This window comes from Chrysochloris asiatica, unplaced genomic scaffold (assembly GCF_000296735.1).
Source record: "Chrysochloris asiatica unplaced genomic scaffold, ChrAsi1.0 scaffold00140, whole genome shotgun sequence".
Taxonomy (NCBI): Eukaryota; Metazoa; Chordata; class Mammalia; order Afrosoricida; family Chrysochloridae; genus Chrysochloris; species Chrysochloris asiatica.
Genome location: NW_006408658.1, coordinates 7,946,458 through 7,966,272, shown reverse-complemented (window position 1 = coordinate 7,966,272; position 19,815 = coordinate 7,946,458). Strand labels below are relative to the sequence as shown.

Below are 19,815 nucleotides of genomic sequence, written 5' to 3'. Positions count from 1 at the left end.
GGCACTTAACAACAACAACACAACAACAACTCAGTGCCATCTACCACATTTTTTATGTGCTGTCATTTATTGCCACGCCTTACTTAAGAAAAATTATTATATCCTAATTTTAGTTATAAGGAGCTCTGGTAGCGTAGTGGTTACGAATTGGGCTGCTAACCTCAGGGTCAGCAGTTCAAAACTACCAGCTGTTCGGCAGGAGAAAGATAAGATAAGGCTTTCTGCTCCTGTAAAGATTTATAGCCTCAGAAACCCTGTACAGGGTCACTATGAGTTGGAACCGGCTCCACAGCATATAACAACAACCACAATATTAGTTATATTTAGACAGTATATATAAAATAATAGTGATTCAACTAAGTCAGGGTAGTAAACTTGTAGTGGTGACCTTTCCATTCTTATACAAGGGGGCTTCAAAAAGTTTGTGGGAATATTCCATCATTTTTAAATTCCACTTTCCCACAGAGTTTTGTGAAGCTGATATTGCACTTCCTACTGTGCCTAGATGCTGACTAAAATTCTTTTCATCTCACACTTCCAGATTCTGATATTGGTCATTTGGACTTGGCATATGAGGTAGAGCTTCTTTGTGTACTGGATGATGGTATTGCTGCTGTTGTTAAGTGTCGTTGAGTTGACTCCGACCTATAGCGACCCTGTATAGGGTTTCTGAGGAGCAGCTGGATGATGGTAATACTGATTACTAATCAGAAACTTAGTGAGTGCTATGCCCTGACTAGAAGCCCTGGTGGTGTGATGGTTCAGTGCTTGACTATTAGCAGAAAGGTTGTGGTTTGAATTCACCCAGAGATTTGTCAGAAGACAGATGTAGTGATCTATTTCCAAAGAGTAATAGCCTTGAAGATCTTGTGGAACATGGGGTCACCATAAGTTGAAACTGACCCAGTAGTAATTTATCATAAGAACAAAAACAATAATACCCTGTCCTGTACATTGCTGTGTGCGTTATTTTGTTTAGACCTCACAGATATACTAAGGCACATATACTATTGTCTTCACATTTTCTGTTCTTGGAAATGAGATTCTGAGAACTTGAGTAATTTGGCCAAAGTTCTTAAGGAACTGGTGCAGCTATGACTCATTCTCAGGTTCATCTGTCTGAATGCTGATCCTATAATTTCAGTTTCTCTTTGTGAAATTTAAACAAAACATTAAAAACCATCTGTGGTACTCTAGTATCAATACTAGACTGCGAACAACAAGGTCGGCAGTTCAAACCCACCAGCTGCTCCTTGGAAACACTACACAGGGTTGCTGTGGGTTGAAACTGACTCGACAGCATTAACAACAACAAATAATCTTTGCTTTCTAGAGTAGTTTCTTTAAATTTAATAATTCCCATTCCATCTTCTCTACTTATACTCTTATATGTCCTATGCTGTTGTTTGTTGTTGTTGTTAGATGCCATCGAGTCAGTACCGACGTATAGCAACCTTATGCACAGCAGAACGAAACACTGCCCGATCCTGGGCCAACTTCACTATTATTGCCATGCTTGAGTCTATCAATGCTACCACTTGGCCATTCCTTCTTGTTGGAGGTCTTCCTCTTTTTCTCTGACCCTCCACCTTAGCAAACATGATATCCTTTTCCAGCGACTGGTCCCTCCTGACAATATGTCTGAAGTATGAGAGACGAAGTTTGGCCATCTTGGCCTCCAAGGAGCACTCTGGTTGCACTATTTCCAACATGGATCTGTTAGTTCTTTTGGCAGCCCATGGCACTTTCAATATTCTCCAACACTATAACTCAAGTGCATCATTTCTTCTACACTCTTCCTTGTTTACTGTCCAGCTTTCACATGAATATGAAGTTATTGAAAATACCATGGCTAGGGTCATTCGCACCTTAGTCTTTAAGCTGACATCTTTGCTTTTCAGCACTTTAAAAAGGTCTTGTGCAGCAGATTTTCCTAATGCAATATGTCATTTGATTTCCTGACTGCTGCTTCCATGAGTGTTGATAGTTGAGCCAAGAAGAATGTAGTCCTTGACAACTTCAATCTTTTCTCCATTGATAAGAATGTTGTTTATTGGTCCAGTAGTGAGGATTTTTGTTTTCTTTACATTGAGATGTAATGCATACCAAAGGCTGTGCTCTTTGATCTTCATCAGTAAATGTTTTAAGTCCTCTTCACTTTCAGCAAGCAAGGTTGTATCATCTGCATATCGCAGGTTGTTAATGAGTCTTCCTCCAATCCTGATGCCACGTTTCTCTTCTTGTAACCCAGCTTCTCGGATTATTTGTTCAGCATACCAGTTGAATAAGTATGGTGAAAAAATACAACCCTGTTGCACACCTTTCTTAATTTTAAACCATTTAAGTATTCCCATGTTCTGTTCGAACAACTGCCTCTTGGTCCAGGTACAGATTCCTCATGAGCACAATTAAGTGTTCCAGAATACTCATACGTCACAATGTTGTCCATAGCTTTTCATGATCCACACAATCGAAAGACTTTGTGTGATCAATAAAGCCCAGGTAAACATCTTTCTGGTATTCTCTGCTTTCAGCCAAGATCCATCGGACATTAGCAATGATATTCCTCGTTCCATGGCCTCTTCTGAATCCGTCTTGAATCTCTGGAAGTTCTCTGTCAATGTATGTTTGCAGCTGTTTCTGTATTACCTTTAGTAAAACTTTACTCACATGGGCTATCAAAGAGATTGTCCGATGATTTCCGCGTTCTATTGGGTCACCTCTTTGGAATGGGCACAAATATGGATCTCTTCCAATCAGTCGGCCAGATAGCTGTCTTCCAAATTTCTTGGCATAGATGAGTGATTGCCTCCTGTGCCGCCTCACTTTCTTAAAAGATTTCAATTTTTATTCCAATTATGCTATTGTTAGCTGTATTATTTAGGATAGTTAAGGATACATGTATCGATCGGGCAGTTGTGCTTCTAATTAGTTTATATGCTAATTAAATTAATAATTTTTTATAACAGGAAGCTCAGTGGTAGGGTGAACTCCAGCATTGGTTGATTCAGTGATTTAATAATGTTATAAAGGATTAATCAAATATGCCTCTGAAATTCATCTTGGGTAATGTTTAAAACCATTTCAGGGATTATTATATCATCTTCTTTCTCCCAGTATTTTATAGTGAGCAATTTAAAACATACAGCCAAGTTGAAAGAATTTTACAACAAATACCACCTAGATTCTCACTAGCCTTGTACCACACTTGTTTTATCACACCTGTCTTCATGTTGTTGTTAAGTGCCGTTGAGTCGCTTCTAGCCTACATAGGGTTTTTGAGGAGCAGCTGATAGGCTTGACCCACCGTTGTTGCAATTCAAATCGATTTTTAGTCCAGCACATTATTCATCCACAATTCATCTAATTTTTATGACACAGGTATCTTCACACTTCCTGTATCTTTTGCACGAATATCAGTAACTAGAGTTCAAGATTTGTTTAGAGTTTTTTAATGTAATATTTACATGTAATAAAAGGTACAAATATTAAGTTACATTGACGTGCCTTTTCTTAACCTTCTTGCCCCATCTCTCTACTTTTCTAATTTGTCTACTATACATTAGATTTTCTAGCTATAGAACTTCATCAATGGAATGATCCAGTGTATTTTCTTTAGCCTATTTCTCATGAAAGTTTACACAGAAAATTTGTTTCCCATTTTGCTGGACTGCAAAGTTCAGTTTGATTTGCAAGGTCGGTAATTCAAACTTACTAGCTACTCTTCAGAAACTTTATACAGGGTTGGTTTGGGTTGGAACCGACTCGATGGCACTTAACAACAGCAACAACAATACAAATGGTTTGGTAGCATTAGTTACATTTTTACAATTTGTCAACATTCTCTTTGCTTGTATTCTGGTTGTTCTATTCCCAGTGTTTCAGTTTCTCTGTACCCTTATCTTTTCATCTTTGATTTCGAGTAATTGATGACCTTTTGGACTTATATAATAGGTGGTTTTTTAGTTGAATATGTTCTTGTGGGTAATGTCCTTTGTTTTGTGTGTCAATCTTTTATTTTTCAAAAAAGTAATCTCTGGGGATAGTTTTGGTTCAAGGTTTAAAGATTATCCCAGGGTAATGGTTTTAGGAAATCCTCTAGTCTGTTCTGGTCCAGTAAGCCTGGGATTTTTAAGAATTTCAGTTCTAGGTCATGTTTTTCTCCTGTTCTATGAGGGTCTGTCTATTACGACCATGATCAGAATGGTTGATGATGGCAGTGGGACACCATCGAGTCTTTATGGTCAGTATAATGTTTTTCAGATTCATAAATGTTATCGTGTGCATCAGTACATCTATTTTCATTGCTAAGGTTACTCTATTATATGAGTATATCACAGTTTGTTTATCTATTGTCCCATTGGTGAATACTCACACTGTGTTCTGTGTTTCTGCTATTATGAATAAAGATGTTGTGAACATTTTTCTACAAGTGTTTTTGTGGTCATATACTTTTATTTCTCTAGATGACTACCTCGTCAGGGTTGATGTTTATTTATTTACAGAAGAAATGCCGGACCTTTTTTCCAAAGTGGCTGTACCATTTTATCATCCCGCCAAGTGCATGTTAAGAGCACCACTACTCTATATCCTTACCAATACTTGCAATTATTAGTCTTTTAAAATTTTAGCCATTTTAGTGGATACGCCTATCTTCATTTATACCATTTGTCACTTTGGTTATAAATTCCCCATTTTCACCACCATCATTATAGTTTAAACATTCTTAGGTGTTCTGCCTAACTTAAACTTGTTTATTACAGAATTAGAGAATCCCCCAAGACCATCTTAATTTCTGACACTTTATACAAGTTTGGGAGTTGCCAAATAACTCTCAGGTTCAGTAATTCACTAGGACTCTCAGAACTCACTGATAGTTGTTACATTCATGTTTGTGGTTTATTACAGTGTAAGGATACAGATTAAAATCAGTGATGAGAACAGGTGCAAAAGGTTAGGTACCTTTTGTCTTCTCTTAGTGGAGTTGTATGGACATTGCTTGCTTCTCTCATAAAGATACGTGATAATATGTACAAAGTATTGCCTAGCAGAGAATCCTGCTTGACCCTTGGTGACTAGAGTTTTTATTGGGGCTTAATCATCTATATATAATTCACTTGCCAACATAGTTGACCTTTGTCTCCAGTTCCTACATAAGTTAAATAGATACCATGTAGCCCAAGCCTCCTCTGCCCCCTATAATTCACATTGCCAGGATAGGCTATCTGGCGTGGCCCAAGGTTTTCAGGTAAACAAACACACTTATCAGTCAGGACATTCCAGAGGCTTAGAAGTTACTTCCAGGAGTCAAGAGCAAAGGCCTAAATTCTCTTTGGGCAAGGTTCATTATTTATTATGTACTTACATAAGCTCTCCTTGGTTTTTAAAGTTATATCAAAATGTTTGTGTTAACTGATATAATAGAACCAAGCTCAAGAAACCAAACTGGTTCATATAGATGTAGATTTATATCTTGGTTCTACTTGACTCAGGCGCAAAACTACTGAGCTATTTTATCCAAATTTATGGAGAATCTGAAACCTTATCAAATCCCTCGGTGTGGTGCAAATGGTTAAAGTGCTTGCTAGTTGAAATGTTGAAGGTTGGAATCTGCCCAGAAGTGACTCAGAAGGAAGACCTGAGAATCTATTTTTTAAAAGCAGCCATTGAAAGCCCTATGGAGACTAGTTCTGCTCTGGTATATTGCGGATGCCCTGAGTCAGGACTGATCTTCTTAAAAGAATAGGACTGTTAGAATAAGAACAAATTTATCTCAATATCCAAGCCATTAAAGATATGTGATAGTATTTACAATGATTTGTCTATTTGTCTCTGAATTTTCCTGTTCTAGAAATTTCGTACAAACGGAATCATATAATATATGGTCATTTGTGTCTGACTTCTTTCATTTAGTATAACATTTTCAAGGTTTATCTGGATTGCAACATGTATCAATATTTTCTTTTTATGACTGAATAATATTCCATTATCTGTATTATACCATAGTTTGTTTATTCATTCATCAGTTGATGAACATTTGGGTTATTTCTTCTTTGGGCTATTATGAATATGCTGCTATAAGTATTCATTTACAAGTTTTTGTGTGGACATATGTTTAAATTTAAATTCCTACCTAAGAATTTAACTGTTGGATCATCTAATAACTCTCTTACCTTTTGAATAACTCCCAAAATGTTTTCCAAAGCAGTACGTACCATTTTATATTGCAACTAACAATGTATGAGAGTTCTAATTTCTCTACATCCTTCCCAAAGCATGTTGTTGTTGTTCATCTTTTTAATTACAGCATTATTAACGTTTAATTAAGGTATTTTATGAAAAATTGATATTGAATGTTATCATGCTTTTTTATAGTACTATACAGATTGTCTGATTTTTTTGCTCTGCTCTCAGTATGGTGAGCTATATTACAAATAACAGATTTCTTAATAGCAGTGTAAATAATCAGTATGTTAATTTTGAGTTATCATCCTGATTTGTTTTCTTTAGGACAGGAAATTACTTGGTAGACATGTCACTATTTAATAGAAACTATAAATGCCACTGAGAATATTTAAATTAGCTGACATGATGTTCAGAGTAAAGAGTTCTTTTTTTTTTTTTTTCCTTTCGTACTTGAATATCCTTAATTTAAGATGAATTATATCAAAGCTTAAAAAGATCATGAATAAATACCATAAGTACTTTTTTCTTTTATAAAATATTAAAATTACCACCTCCCCCAAAATATATGCCCATCTTCAGAATTTTGTAATGTTAAAAGTAGGAGCTTATTTATTTTCATTAATATCTGTTGTCTGAGTATTTACACCAGTGTTAAAATGCCTAGGAGGAAAGCTGCAACTATTATTGATCAACAGAGAAAATATTGAAGTTGTCAAGGATTTCATTTTACTTGGATCCCATGGGAACAAATCAAAATTTGATCCACTGTTGTTGAGTTGATTCTGACTCATAGCAATCTTATAAGGACAGAGTAGAACTGCTTCACAGGGCTTCTGAGACTATATAAATCTTTACAGGAGCAGACCGCCTCATCTTTTCTCCCGTGGAGCAACTGTTGGGTTTGAATCAGCAGCTCACCATTTAACCCACTATGTCACCAAGGACCCTTTTTGTGGAAGCAGCAGTCAAGAAATCAAGTGACATACTGCATTGGGAAAATCTATTGCAGAAGTCCTTAAAGTGTTAAAGCACAAGGATGTCACTTTGAGGACTAAGATGAACCTGACCCAACCCAGTGTATCTTCAGTCACTTCATATGCATTCAAAAACTGGACAGTGAATAAAAAAAACTAAAGAAGAATTGATACATTTGAATTAATGGTATTGGTGAAGAATATTAATATGCCATAGGCTGCCAGAAGAATGAACAAATTTGCCTTGGCAGAAAGACAGCCACAATGTTCCTTAGAAATGAGGATTGTGAGACTTTGTCTTATGTACGCTGGTCAGATTCTCTGTCAGGATGGACCGGGACTACACACTGGAGAAGGACATCTGCTGGTAATGTAGAAGGACAGTGAAAAAGAGCAAAACCCTGGATGAAATGGATTGACACAGTAGCTGCAACAATAGTCTCAAACATAGCAATGATTTCCCTAGAAATAGCTCAAGTGTTTTGTACATAGGGTTGCTGTGAGTTGGAACCTGGTGTGGTGCTGTGGACTAATGTGCTGGCCTGCAAGGTCGGTTTGAATGGCAAGGTTGGTGGTTCAAACTCATCAACTGCTCTTTGGAAACCCTATATAGGCTTGCTATGAGTCTGAACCGACTTAATGGCTCTTAACAACAACAGCGGTAAGAAGAAAGGCCTGGTGAATTAGTTCTGAAAATTAGCCAATGAAAATCCTATATGAATTACAACAGAATATTGACTGATGTAGTGCTGCAAGAGAGCCTCCCTTTATCCCCCGGTTGGAAGGTAATCCAAATCAACAAACATGCTAGTGATCATAAAGACGGCACAGAACCAGGCAGCAGTTCATGAGCTGGTACTGACTTGACAGCAACTAACAATAACAGACACTATTTTAAACACTGTATATATATTTTAATTAAGTTTATAGTATCCCTATGTGATGAATGGATACTGTTATTTTCCTCATTTTTACCAAGGAGGAACCGAGTCCCAGGTCATATAAAGTAGAGGTGGGCTTTGAATTAGTCTTGATTATAATGTTTGAGTTCTAAAAAGTATTCCTAGGCTCACAGAGATGAGTAAAATATTGTTTCTTACTTAGCCCAGTTCACCAGGTAGAATTTAAAGATGTGTTAATAAATTGACATGAAATTATTATTATACTTTGTGTAATGAGTATTTTTTGTGTGTATTTTTAGGATGTTCAGTCAGAAGAAGGCTGCTATTGAAAGAGAGTATGCACAGGTAAGCTTGGACATGGAATTCTTTACCCTAGCTAGACCTATTTTCCTCAGTTTATGGGCAGATTAGGGTATCCGCACATTCACCTTTGCTTCTCCTTTCTGGTCATCTCTTTGTCTGCCTCCCTTTTGCTCTATTTGAATAGTTACGTGAGGCACTACGTTGCTCCGTACTGCAAAGACAGTGGAGAGCCTTTTGGAGAAATTACTATTTCTAGTATTTGTAGTGTGCTTACAGATATACTTATTCTGTGTTCAATTCTCTGTATTTTTATGAAAAATTAATTTTTATTTTTGCTTAACCAGGTGTTTATTTCTCACTAGGACTCTTGATAGGGTGGAGTAGAGTTTTCAATGATACAGAGTTATTTCTAGGGAAATTTAAGCATTTCCTGTAGTTATTTTAGTTAGAACCATATTTGCTCTCAAATAGTTATTGTAACAGGAATAAATTATGTTGATATATTATTTTGTGGATGTGTAAGAATCAGTTTTAAACAATTAGAAAAATGTAAGAATTATTAGTAAACAATTTAACATAATAGGGAAATTTTGACTCTTATAAGCAATTGCTTGTGGAATAGTGTTCTAAAATTATTTTTTCTCCCAAGTTATAGAAGGGTAAGTAAAAAGTATTGCTGTAAAATTATAGAAGCCTTTAGTCAGTAAAATGTGAAGCTATGATGTTTGACGCATCCTCCAGCTAGGTCTGTACACACCTGAAGGTGGTGTTTCCTTTGTCTCTGTAACCCTTCTCCCAGGCTTAGAGAATGTCCTGGTGTGGTGCTGTAGGATAAGCACTGACCTGTAACTGCAAGGCCAGCCATTTAAACCCACTAATCGCTCCTCAGAAACACCGTACAGGGTCACTAAGAATTAGAATGGACACGATGGCACTTAACAGTCACCACCGCTGTTCTGCAAAGAATTATACATTCTTTGATTTATATCACATTAAATGGCATCTTGGGCATCCTTGAGGGACTCAAATTTTGTTTCTTTTACATGTTCTTTGAGTTTTGGAAATAAGAAGAAGTGTGAAAAGGCAAGATCAGGTTTGCAGGGTAGATGGGGTGAGGTTTCTAATTAAATTTTCGTAAGACAGCCCTTGCTCCTCTCAAAGAATGAGCAGTACATTGTGGTGATGGAAAAAACTTCTCCCTGTAACTTTGCTGGCCTTTTTTCACCAATGCAGTTTTCATTTGTATAAACATTTTCTAAATAAGTCCCTATCATAATGCTGTGTCCTTTGAGAAAAATCTACCAAGATTACCCCTTGGGAATTCAAAAAAACAGTCACCATGATCTTCTGAACTGATCTCACTGCCTTGGATTTAACTGGTCCAGAAAGTTTCCCTGAAAGTCACTGTTTTAATTGAACCATTTTTTTGAAGGCACATGTTGAGACTAAGACAATTGTTACACTGAGAGAATTTGTCTGCAGCCATCCAGTGATTGCAGAGATATGTTTAAACATGTTTTGTGTGTAATAAACCCATGCATGTGTGAGCTGGAACCCTAGTGGAAATACTTTTTGACTTGCCCTTATATAAGTAGTATTTGTAGCAAAAATTTAAAATACCACAAAGCATAAGAAGGAAAATACATATGACAGCTAAAGAAAGTTCTACATGTTAACCTCTATTGCTTCTGCTGTTGCTGTTCTTATAATTTAAGAGATTGGCGTATAATTGTCTTATTTTGTGCTTTGTCAGATTTTGGATTTAGTGTTATTCTAGTTTCATTACAGTTAGGTAGTTTTCTATTTTATTGGTAGTTTTAGAAGGAGATTATTTCTTGGAAGGTATCTAGAACTCAGAGGGATTCATTAAATTAGTAAATAGTTTTTGAGTGCCTATTATGTATCAGGTACTTTATGTAACGGACAGCATCATGTTTAATATTTGTGTTTAACCTTTTCTCTACATATGTAATAAATATTGGTAATGATAATTTTAATGATAGCTAACTAACATTTACTGAATCTTTATATTGGAGCAGGTATTTTGTAAGAATTTTACATTCTGGTTTGTTCTTCTTGTTGCTAAGTGCTGTTGAGTCAGTTCCAACACAAGCAACCCTGTATAAGGTTTCTGAGCAGTAGCTGGGGTGGGTTTGAACTGCTGACCTTGTGGTTTGCAGTCTAGTGCTGATCCGATAGCACCACACCAGTCCTGTCAATAACCCTGTAAAGTAGGGACAGTTATTATGTCCTTTATGGATCTGTTTCTGTACTTGTAACTATGTAACATACATATTATTATAATTGGTATTTAGTCATTAATTTGCCTTTAAAAATTAAAAGAATGTTCCTATAAGATGACATAAAATTTTAATTATCAAACATGTTCATGATAAAAATACAAACATCAAATAAGTATAGAATATGCTCATGATAAAATTAAAAATTAAAATGTCATAGTACATTATTATTGTTAAGTATGTTAAAGTGTATGAATTTATGTGAAAGGTGGCCTCCTGGTGTGGCACTGTAGGGTAAACACCAGATTGCTAACCACAGAGCTGGCAGTTAAAACCCACCAGCAGGATTGCTATGAGTTAGAACCAACTCTACGGCATTTAATAACAAAAACAACATGTGAATGGTAGCAGTCCTCTGGCCCAATTCCAGTCTGTTTCCTCAGAGAAAATATTAAAAGCAGATACCTATATTGATTCGCCTGGTGATTATTTCTGTATCTTTAAATAATGTGCTTACAATTGAGTCTTGATTTATAAACTCTAGACATTATTGCTCAGTTACTGTTTATAGCAGTGAGAAATCACTACTCCATTCCTTACCAACCAGATCTTTCCAATATGATTGTGTCACTGTTTTAGTGCCTTTGTTACTTTTATAACTAGTAATTTATTTAAACTGTACCTTTTTATTCAAATGCATGTGTATACAGGTAGTCCCCAAATTGCATTACATTCAGGTTAGGATAAGCCTCACTAACAACTGTCATTTTTTTCCTTTTTTTTTGGTATGCATCTTATCACTAGTAATATGTGCCTAGGTAGTGTTGCAGATTGTAAAAGGACCATAAGACAACTCTCACTTGTTTTCTAACTAGAAATGCCATCCCATACCCAGGGATAATCCAAATGATCCAGATCCACAAATGAAACTGTTTCTGTAACTGGCAAAATGACAGTACTATCCATTATTTTATGGATGGATGTATTTCTTAGTGAATGTATGTACTAAAATAAATCTAACCCCCAAGATGAATAAAGATTGGGTTTATAAAGATACTGATAATAAAAGGCAGTAATAATAAAAACTATACACATGGAGCTCTGGTAGCGTAGTGGTTACGAATCGGGCTGCGAACCTTAAGGTCAGCGGTTCGAAACTACCAGCCACTCCGCCGGAGAAAGATGAGGCTTTCTACTCCCGTAAAGATTTACACCCTCGGAAACCCTGTACAGGGCCACTATGGGTCGGACCCGACTCGATGGCACTTAACAACAACAATACAAATGAGGTATTTGACTTACGTAAAAACTGACTTACAGCAGCAATCAGAATGGAACCTTATTGTAAACTGAGGAGTACCTGTATGTTAACGAGCTCTGGTAGCATAGTGGTTACGAATTGGGCTGCTAATCTCACGGTTAGTAGTACAAAACTACCAGCTGATCTGTAGGAGAAAGATGAGGCTTTCTTCTCCTGTAAAGATTTACAGCCTCGGAAACCCTGTAGAGGATCGCCATGAGTCAGAACCGACTGCACGGCATATAACAACACCACCTGTGTGTTGGAGCCCTGGTGTGGCGCTGTGAATTAATGCTCTGGACAGCAAACTTGGTTTGAACCACAAGATTGGTGGTTTAAGCTCACCAACTGCTCTTTGGAAACCCTATGCAAGGGTGGCTATGAGTTGGAACTGATTTGACGGCACTTAGCAACAACAGCCTGTATTTTATATATATGTTTTGTTGTTGTGTGCCAGGGGACTGGTTTTAACTCATAGTGATCCCATGTGATAGAGAACTGCCTCAGAAGGTTTTCTTGGCTGTCATATTTACTGGAGTAGTTGACAGGTTTTTCTCTTGTAGAACCTCTGGGTGAGTTTGAACTGTCAGCCTTTGGGCTAGCAGCTAAGACCTTAGCTGTTAGGCCACTAGGACTCCTTTGTACGTGTATGAAACCTATTGCCATCAAGTTGATTCCGATTTACAGTAATCTTCTAGGACAGGGTTGAACTGCCTTCTAGGGTTTCCAAAGCTGTAGTCTTTATGGAAGCAGGCAGCCACATCTTTCTCCCAGAGTGGCTGGTGCGTTTGAATAACTGACCTTTCAATTAGCAGCTGAGCAATTAACCACTGTGCCCCCAGGACTCCTTATATGAGGGGGCTTCATATAACTCTTTTACCATGAAGATTTTAAGGCCCCCCATCATAAATTTCATAATCATATTTAGAAATATAAATGTTTCAGTGTCTCTCTGTTTGGGATAAAATGAGCCTGTTTGTTGACTTTTCTTGTTACTTGTCATTATATTTGCCTTTTAAGTGATTTTTCTCAATTCTTGCTCTTTAATGTTTCCTAATTAATTTTTACTTTATTTTCTGAGTATGCAGACAACATTATCTCTACCCTCTTGTTTGATTGCCTGAACAGTGCTTTAATTCTTGTTAAAGCAGTGAATTCCTTAAAATGATTACCACATGTTTTCTATAGATTTTGCCAATGTGCTCTGATGATTTCATGTTCATTTGCATTTCCCTTCTGAGGACCTATCTATTGAGTGGATAGCACGTGGTCCGAGAGAACAGCTATCTTATTTAAATTATTTCTTGCTCTTTCCTTCTTTGACTCAGTGTAGAATAAAAATTTGAGGTGATAGATTTTATTATTTACTGTGATGAAAACATAAAAAAATACCAACTTAATTTCTACATGTACAGTTCAGTGACATTGATTACGTTCTTCAAGTTTCGCAACCATTCTTGCTGTGCTTTTCCAAATCATTCCACTATTAATGTAAATTCAGTGCCCTCTAACCAACATTCTCCTTTTTTGCCTTCCCTCCTTCTCTTGGTAACCAATAATAATCTTTGGTCTACTTGGATACATATTTCATATACGTGAGATCATACAGTATTTGTCTTTTTGTACCTGACTTAACTTCTCTCAACATGATGTTTTCAGGGTTCATCTGTGCATTGCATGCATCAGGATTTTGTTTCTATTTATAGCTGTTAATATTTCATTGTGTACCATATTTTGTTTATTTGGACATCTTGGTTGTTTCCACCTTTGGGCTATTATGAAAGGTGCTGCAATGAACACTGGTGTACAGGTTTCTGTATGTTCCTGCCTTCACTTCTTCTGGGTAATATGGAGGATTGTGATTGCAGGTTAATATAATAGTTATATGTTTAACTTCTAAAGAACTGCCAAACTTGCCTACAGCGTTAGTACCATTTTCAGTTCCCATTGATATTGGATGAGCATTCTAGTTACATCCTCACCAATGTTTTTTGGTTTTATTTCACCTTTAGATCTTAATGGGAATAAAGTGATAACCCATGGTGGTTTTGATTTACATCTCCCTAAGAAGTCACGGTATTGGTACTGTAGGATAAGCACTGGTCTGCTAACCACAAGGTCAGGCACTCAAACATGATACAGGGTTGCTCTGAGTTGGAACTGACTTGATGGCACTTAACAGCAACTCTACATAAAGATTCTTGAGGAACCTGTACATAGATCAAGAGGCAGTTGTTTAAATAAAATAAGGGGATACCAAATGTTTAAAACCAGGAAAGGTGGTGCCAGTGTTGTATCCTTTCACCATATTATTCAATCAATATGTTGAGCACATAATCCAAGAAGCTGGATTATATGAAGAAGAATGTGGCATCAGTATTGGATATCAGTATTGGAAGAATACTCAAAAACCTGTTATATGCAGATGATACAAACTTGCTTGCTGAAAGCAAAAAGGACTTGAAGTACTTACTCGTGAAAACCAAAAAACTACAGACTTCAGTATGGATTGCACTTCACTATAAAGAAAATGAAAATCTTTACAACTGCACCAATAAATAACATCTTGATAAATGGAGCAAAGATTGAGGTTGTCAAAGACTTCATGTTGCTTTTCTCCGTAATCACCACTCATGGAAGCAGCCGTCAAGAAATCAAACGATGAATTACATTAGGCAAATCTGCTGCAGAAGACCTCTTTAAGGTGTTAAAGAACAAAGATGTCAGTTTGAGAACTAACGTATGCCAAGGACTAAGGTGACCCATACCATGGTATTTTTAGTCACCTTATATCTATATGAAAGTTGGAAAATGAATAAGGAATACCATAGAAGAATCAGTGCATTTGAATGATTGTATTGGAGAAGAGAATTGTGAAAGTACCATGGGCTGCCAGAAAAACAAACAGATCTGTCGTGGAAGACAATCAGTCAGATCCTCCTTAATAGTGAGGATGGAGAGACTTCATCCCTCAGTCTTTGGACATATAGTCATGAGGGATCAGAAGGACATCATACCTGGTCAGTGAAAAAGAGGAAGACCCCTGAGGAGATGGATTGACATAGTGGCAGCAACAATGAACTCAAACATAACAACTATTGTGAGGATGGTTCAGGTGTTTCGTTCTGTTGTGCATAGGGTCCCTTTGAGTCAGAACACTTAGTTGTGCTCATGAGGAACCTGGACATAGATCAAGGGGCAGTTATTCAAACAGAACAAGGGAACACCAAATGGTTTAAAATCAGGAAAGGTGTGTGCCAGGAATATATTCTTTTACCATACTTACTCAATCTGTATGCCGAACAAATAATCCAAGAAGCTGGATTATATGAAGAAAAACGTGGCATCAGAATTAGAGGAAGGCTCATTAACAACATGTGATATGCAGATAATACAACCTTGCTTGCTGAAAGTGAAGAGGACTTAAAATACTTACTGATGGAGATCAGAGACCACCGCCTTCAGTATGGGTTGCATCTGAATGTAAAGAAAACAAAAGTCATTAAACAACATCCATATAAATGAAGAAAAGATTGAAGTTGTCCAAGACTTCATTTTGCTCAGATCAACCATCAACACTTATGGAAGCAGCAATAAAGAAATAAAATGACCTATTACATTGGGCAGATCTGCTGCATATGACCTCTTTGAGGTGTTGAAGAGCTAAGATGTCAGTTTGAGGATTTAAGTGCTCCTGACTTAAGCCATGGTATTTTCAATAACCTCATACGTATGCAATAGCTGGACAGTGAATAAGGAAGAACGTAGAAGAATTGATGCATTTGAGGCATACAAAGAACACTTTCTGCTCCAGGCGCTTCTTTCTTGGTAGTCAGGTCCCTCTAATCTCTGCTCAGTTGTTTCATCTCTTTTGTATCTAAAAAGAGATTGACTCCAGATACAAGATAATCCTGTAGATTGTATCTTGTGTCATTAAGATTATAGAGGTTAGGATTTAGAACACCTAAGATAATTATATCAGATGAGAAAATGGAGGATAGTCATGTGACCAAGTTGACACACATTTTGGAGGGATACAATTCAGTCCTTAGCAAGCAATTTTTATGTATTGTGGATACAAGCAGTAAAGGCAGGGAGAAAAATCCTTCTATTTACAGAGCTTACATTTCATGGTTATATGTAGTCTTCCAGTTAAATACATTAGCTTCTTTCTCTTGAACACCAGGGACAAAGCACTATGGTCAATTGAAAATGATCTTTTGTAGGATTATTATTAGTTGTGTATGCAGTCATCTACTATTCCAAGGATTGGTTTAAAAGAGAGATTTAGAGAGAAAATACATGTGCCATCCCAACAGAAAAATATTGTAAAGTAAAATAATTCAAGTGGGATGGAATTTGAAAAATAATACCTCAAACACATACCTAAAAGAAAACTTTTATCTTTTGGGGAATGTTAAAAGAAAGCAATATTACAGAACCCTTTTTATACTTGAAAAGATATGATTAGTGAGCTTTTTCAAATTGCTTGCAATTTAAATTTTCTTCAAGACTATTAATGCTTTATTTTTTAAACACGGGTTTCTGAATTCCAGAAATAACAGATATATTCCATATCTTTTTAAGTAAACAGAGTAAATGAGTCTCTGAAAACACAGAAGCCATATGAGTCAATGAACAACATTAATATTTGGGTGAAATCAAGTCTGGCTTCTGACTGAAGTTAGCTAACCACTAGGGTGTGATGGTAAAATCATTAGCAATGTTCAAACTGAAATTTCTACAGGCAAGTCCTGTGTATTAATATACTTCCTGTAGTCTTTGGCAGAATGCTGCTAGTAAAGCAAGGATACAAAAAGTGACTGTGGCTGGAGAGAAAGAGCAGGAAAAGGTTGTGGACTTTGAGGGCGGCTCCTTGCTTAAGGACAAACACAGAGCAAATAGCCTGCTGTATCACACTTTGCACCTAAAATTTTTATTTATGAAGAAATAAATTTATACCCGGAGCTTTCCTTTCTGCCAATCTGGACCTATAGAAAAATAAGGAGACATTTAGTTGATGGTTTCATGAGACATTGCAGTGAATAACAGAACCCCAAAACAGGAGGGAGAGTGATGAGAGGAGGAGTTGGTATTAAGAGATGATGGAGTGATATAGCGTTCGGGAAAAGTTGGGCATTTGGGACTTTAATTTCTGCATCAGAAGAATCAGCTTTGTGCTGATCCTTATGAAAGAAATTACATATATATATACACACAACACATAATATTGCATTAATATATACATGCATACTTCAATAACATTACATTTTTCAAGTTGTACACCCACTTTCACTATCTTTTTCCAAACCATTCTACCTCCTTTAACATACCTACAATGCTCTCCAAGCAAAAAATGTCCTGTTTCCCCCTTCATCCTGCCCCTGCTAACCATTCATTACTTTTGATTTGTACTGTTGTTGTTATTAGGTGCCATCGAGTATTGTTGTTGTTAGGTGCCATTGAGTCTGTACCGACTCATAACGACCTTATGCACAACAGAATGAAACACTGCCTGATCCTGGGCCAGCCTCACTATTGTTGCCAGGCTTGAGTCCAGCAATGTTGCCACTTGGCCAATCCATTTTGTTGGGAGTTTTCCTCTTTTTCTCTAACTCTCTACCTTACCAAATGTGATATCCTTCTCCAGCGACTGGTCCCTCCTGATAAGATGTCTGAAGTATGAGAGACAAAGTTTGGCCATCTTGGCCTCCAAGGAGCACTCTGGCTGCTGCACTTCTTCCAACACAGATCTATTGGTTCTTTTGGCAGCCCATGGCACTTTCAATATTCTCCGCCAAAACCATAACTCAAATGCATCAATTCTTCTAGTCTTCTTTATTTAAATATGGAATAACCTCATATGCATGTGAAAGCTGTCCAGCTTTGAGATTATTGAAAATACCATGGCTTGGGTCAGTTGCACCTTAGTCTTCAAGCTGACATCTTTTCTCTTCAACACTTTAAAAAGGTCTTGTGCAGCAGATTTGCCTAATGTAATATGTTGTTTAATTTCTTGACTGCTGCTTCCATGAGTGTTGATAGTTGCTCTGAGAAGAATGAAGTTGTTGACAACTTCAATCTTTTCTCCGTTGATAAGAATGTTGTTTATTGGTCCAGTAGTGAGGACTTTTGTTTTCTTTACATTGAGATATAATCCATACTGAAGGTTGTGCTCTTTGATCTTCATCAGTAAATGTCTTAAGTCCTCTTCACTTTCAGCAAGCAAGGTTGTATCAGCTACATATTGCAGGTTGTTAATGAGTCTTCCTCCAACCCTGATGCCACGTTCTTCTTCATAGAACCCAGCTTCTTGGATTATTTGCTCATAATACAGGTTGAATAAGCATGGTGAAAGAAAACAACCTTGTTGCACACCTTTCTTAATTTTAAACCATTCGGTATTCCCATGTTCTGCTCGAACAACTGCTTCTTGGTCTATACAGATTTCTCATGAGTACAATTAAGTGTTCCGGAATACTTGTACTTCACAATGTTACCCATAGCTTGTTATGATCCACACAATTGAAAGCCTTTGCGTAGTCAGTAAAGCACAGGTAAACATCTTTCTGGAATTCTCTGCTTTCAGCCATGATCCATCGGATATCAGCAATGATATTCCTCGTTCCACGGCCTCTTCTGAATCTGGCTTGAACCTCTGGAAGTTCTCTGTCAATGTATGCTTGAAGCCGTTTCTGTATTACCTTTAGTAAAACTTTACTCGTGTGGGATATCAAAGATGATTTCCGCATTCCATTGGGTCACCTCTCTTTGGAATGGGCACAAATACGGATCTCTTCCAATCAGTCAGTCAGATACTTGTCTTCCAAATTTCTTGGCATAGATAAGTGAGTGCCTCCTGTGCTGCATCACTTTCTTGAAAGATTTCAATTTTGATTCCATCAATTCCTGTTGCCTTGTTCTTTGCCAATTCCTTCAATGCACCTCAGACTTCTTCCTTCAGTATCATTAGCTCTTGATCATATGCTACCTCTTGAAACGGTTGAACACCAACCATTTCCTTTTGGTACAGTGACACTCAATAATTTACTCAGAGAAGCCTTCAATAATGAAAGTTGAGGTTTGATTTTTTCTTCAGTTCTCCCAGCTTGAGAAATGCTGAGCGGGTTGGGTTCTTCCTTTTTGGTTTTCGGACTCCAAATATTTGCACATTTTGTAGTAATATTTGGCTTTATTTTCTTGAGCTGACCTTTGAAATTTTCTGTTCAGATCTTGTACCTCCACATTTCTTCAATTTGCTTTAGCATCTCTACGCTGGAGAGCAAGTTTCAGTGTCTCTTCTGACATCCATTTTGACCTTTTCCTTCTTTCTTGTCTTCTTAATGACTTTTGCTTTTTTCATGTATGATGTTCTTGATGTCATCCCACAACTCTTCTGGTCTTCAGTCTTTAGTGTTTAATGTATCAAATGTGATCTTCAGATGATCTCTAAATTCAGGTGGGATATATTCAAGGTCATATTTTGGCTCTCGTGGACTTGTTTTGATTTTCTTCAGCTTTGGTTTGAATTTGCATATGAGTAATTGATGGTCTGTTCCACAGTCTGCCCCTGGCCTTGTTTTCACTGATGATATGGCGCTTTTCCATTGTCTCTTTCTGCAGATGTAGTCAATTTGATTTCTGTGTATTCCATCTGGTAAGGTCCATGTGTATATTCATCTCTTATGCTGTCTAAAGAAGGTATTTGAAATGAACAAATCATTGGTTTTGCAGAATCTTATCACACTTGATGCCATCAATGATGTCACCTGGCTGATCCATCTCATTGGGGGTCTTCCTCTTTTTCTCTGACCCTCCACCTTACTCAGCATGACATCCTTCTCCAGTGACTGTTCTCTCCGGACAATGTGTCCAAAGTATGAGAGACGAAGCCTAGCCATCCTGGCCTC

The 19,815-nt window shown here is 37.1% G+C and overlaps 1 protein-coding gene across 1 annotated transcript in view; it reads left to right on the top strand.

Moving 5' to 3' along the window:
- FCHSD2 (FCH and double SH3 domains 2) overlaps positions 1 to 19,815 on the top strand; it is a 248,749-nt gene that overhangs the window by 36,448 nt on the left and 192,486 nt on the right. The window contains exon 3 of the mRNA XM_006870271.1: positions 8,362 to 8,407. Within this exon, the coding sequence (XP_006870333.1) occupies positions 8,362 to 8,407 (46 nt within the window). The remainder of the gene's footprint in view (positions 1 to 8,361; positions 8,408 to 19,815) is intronic.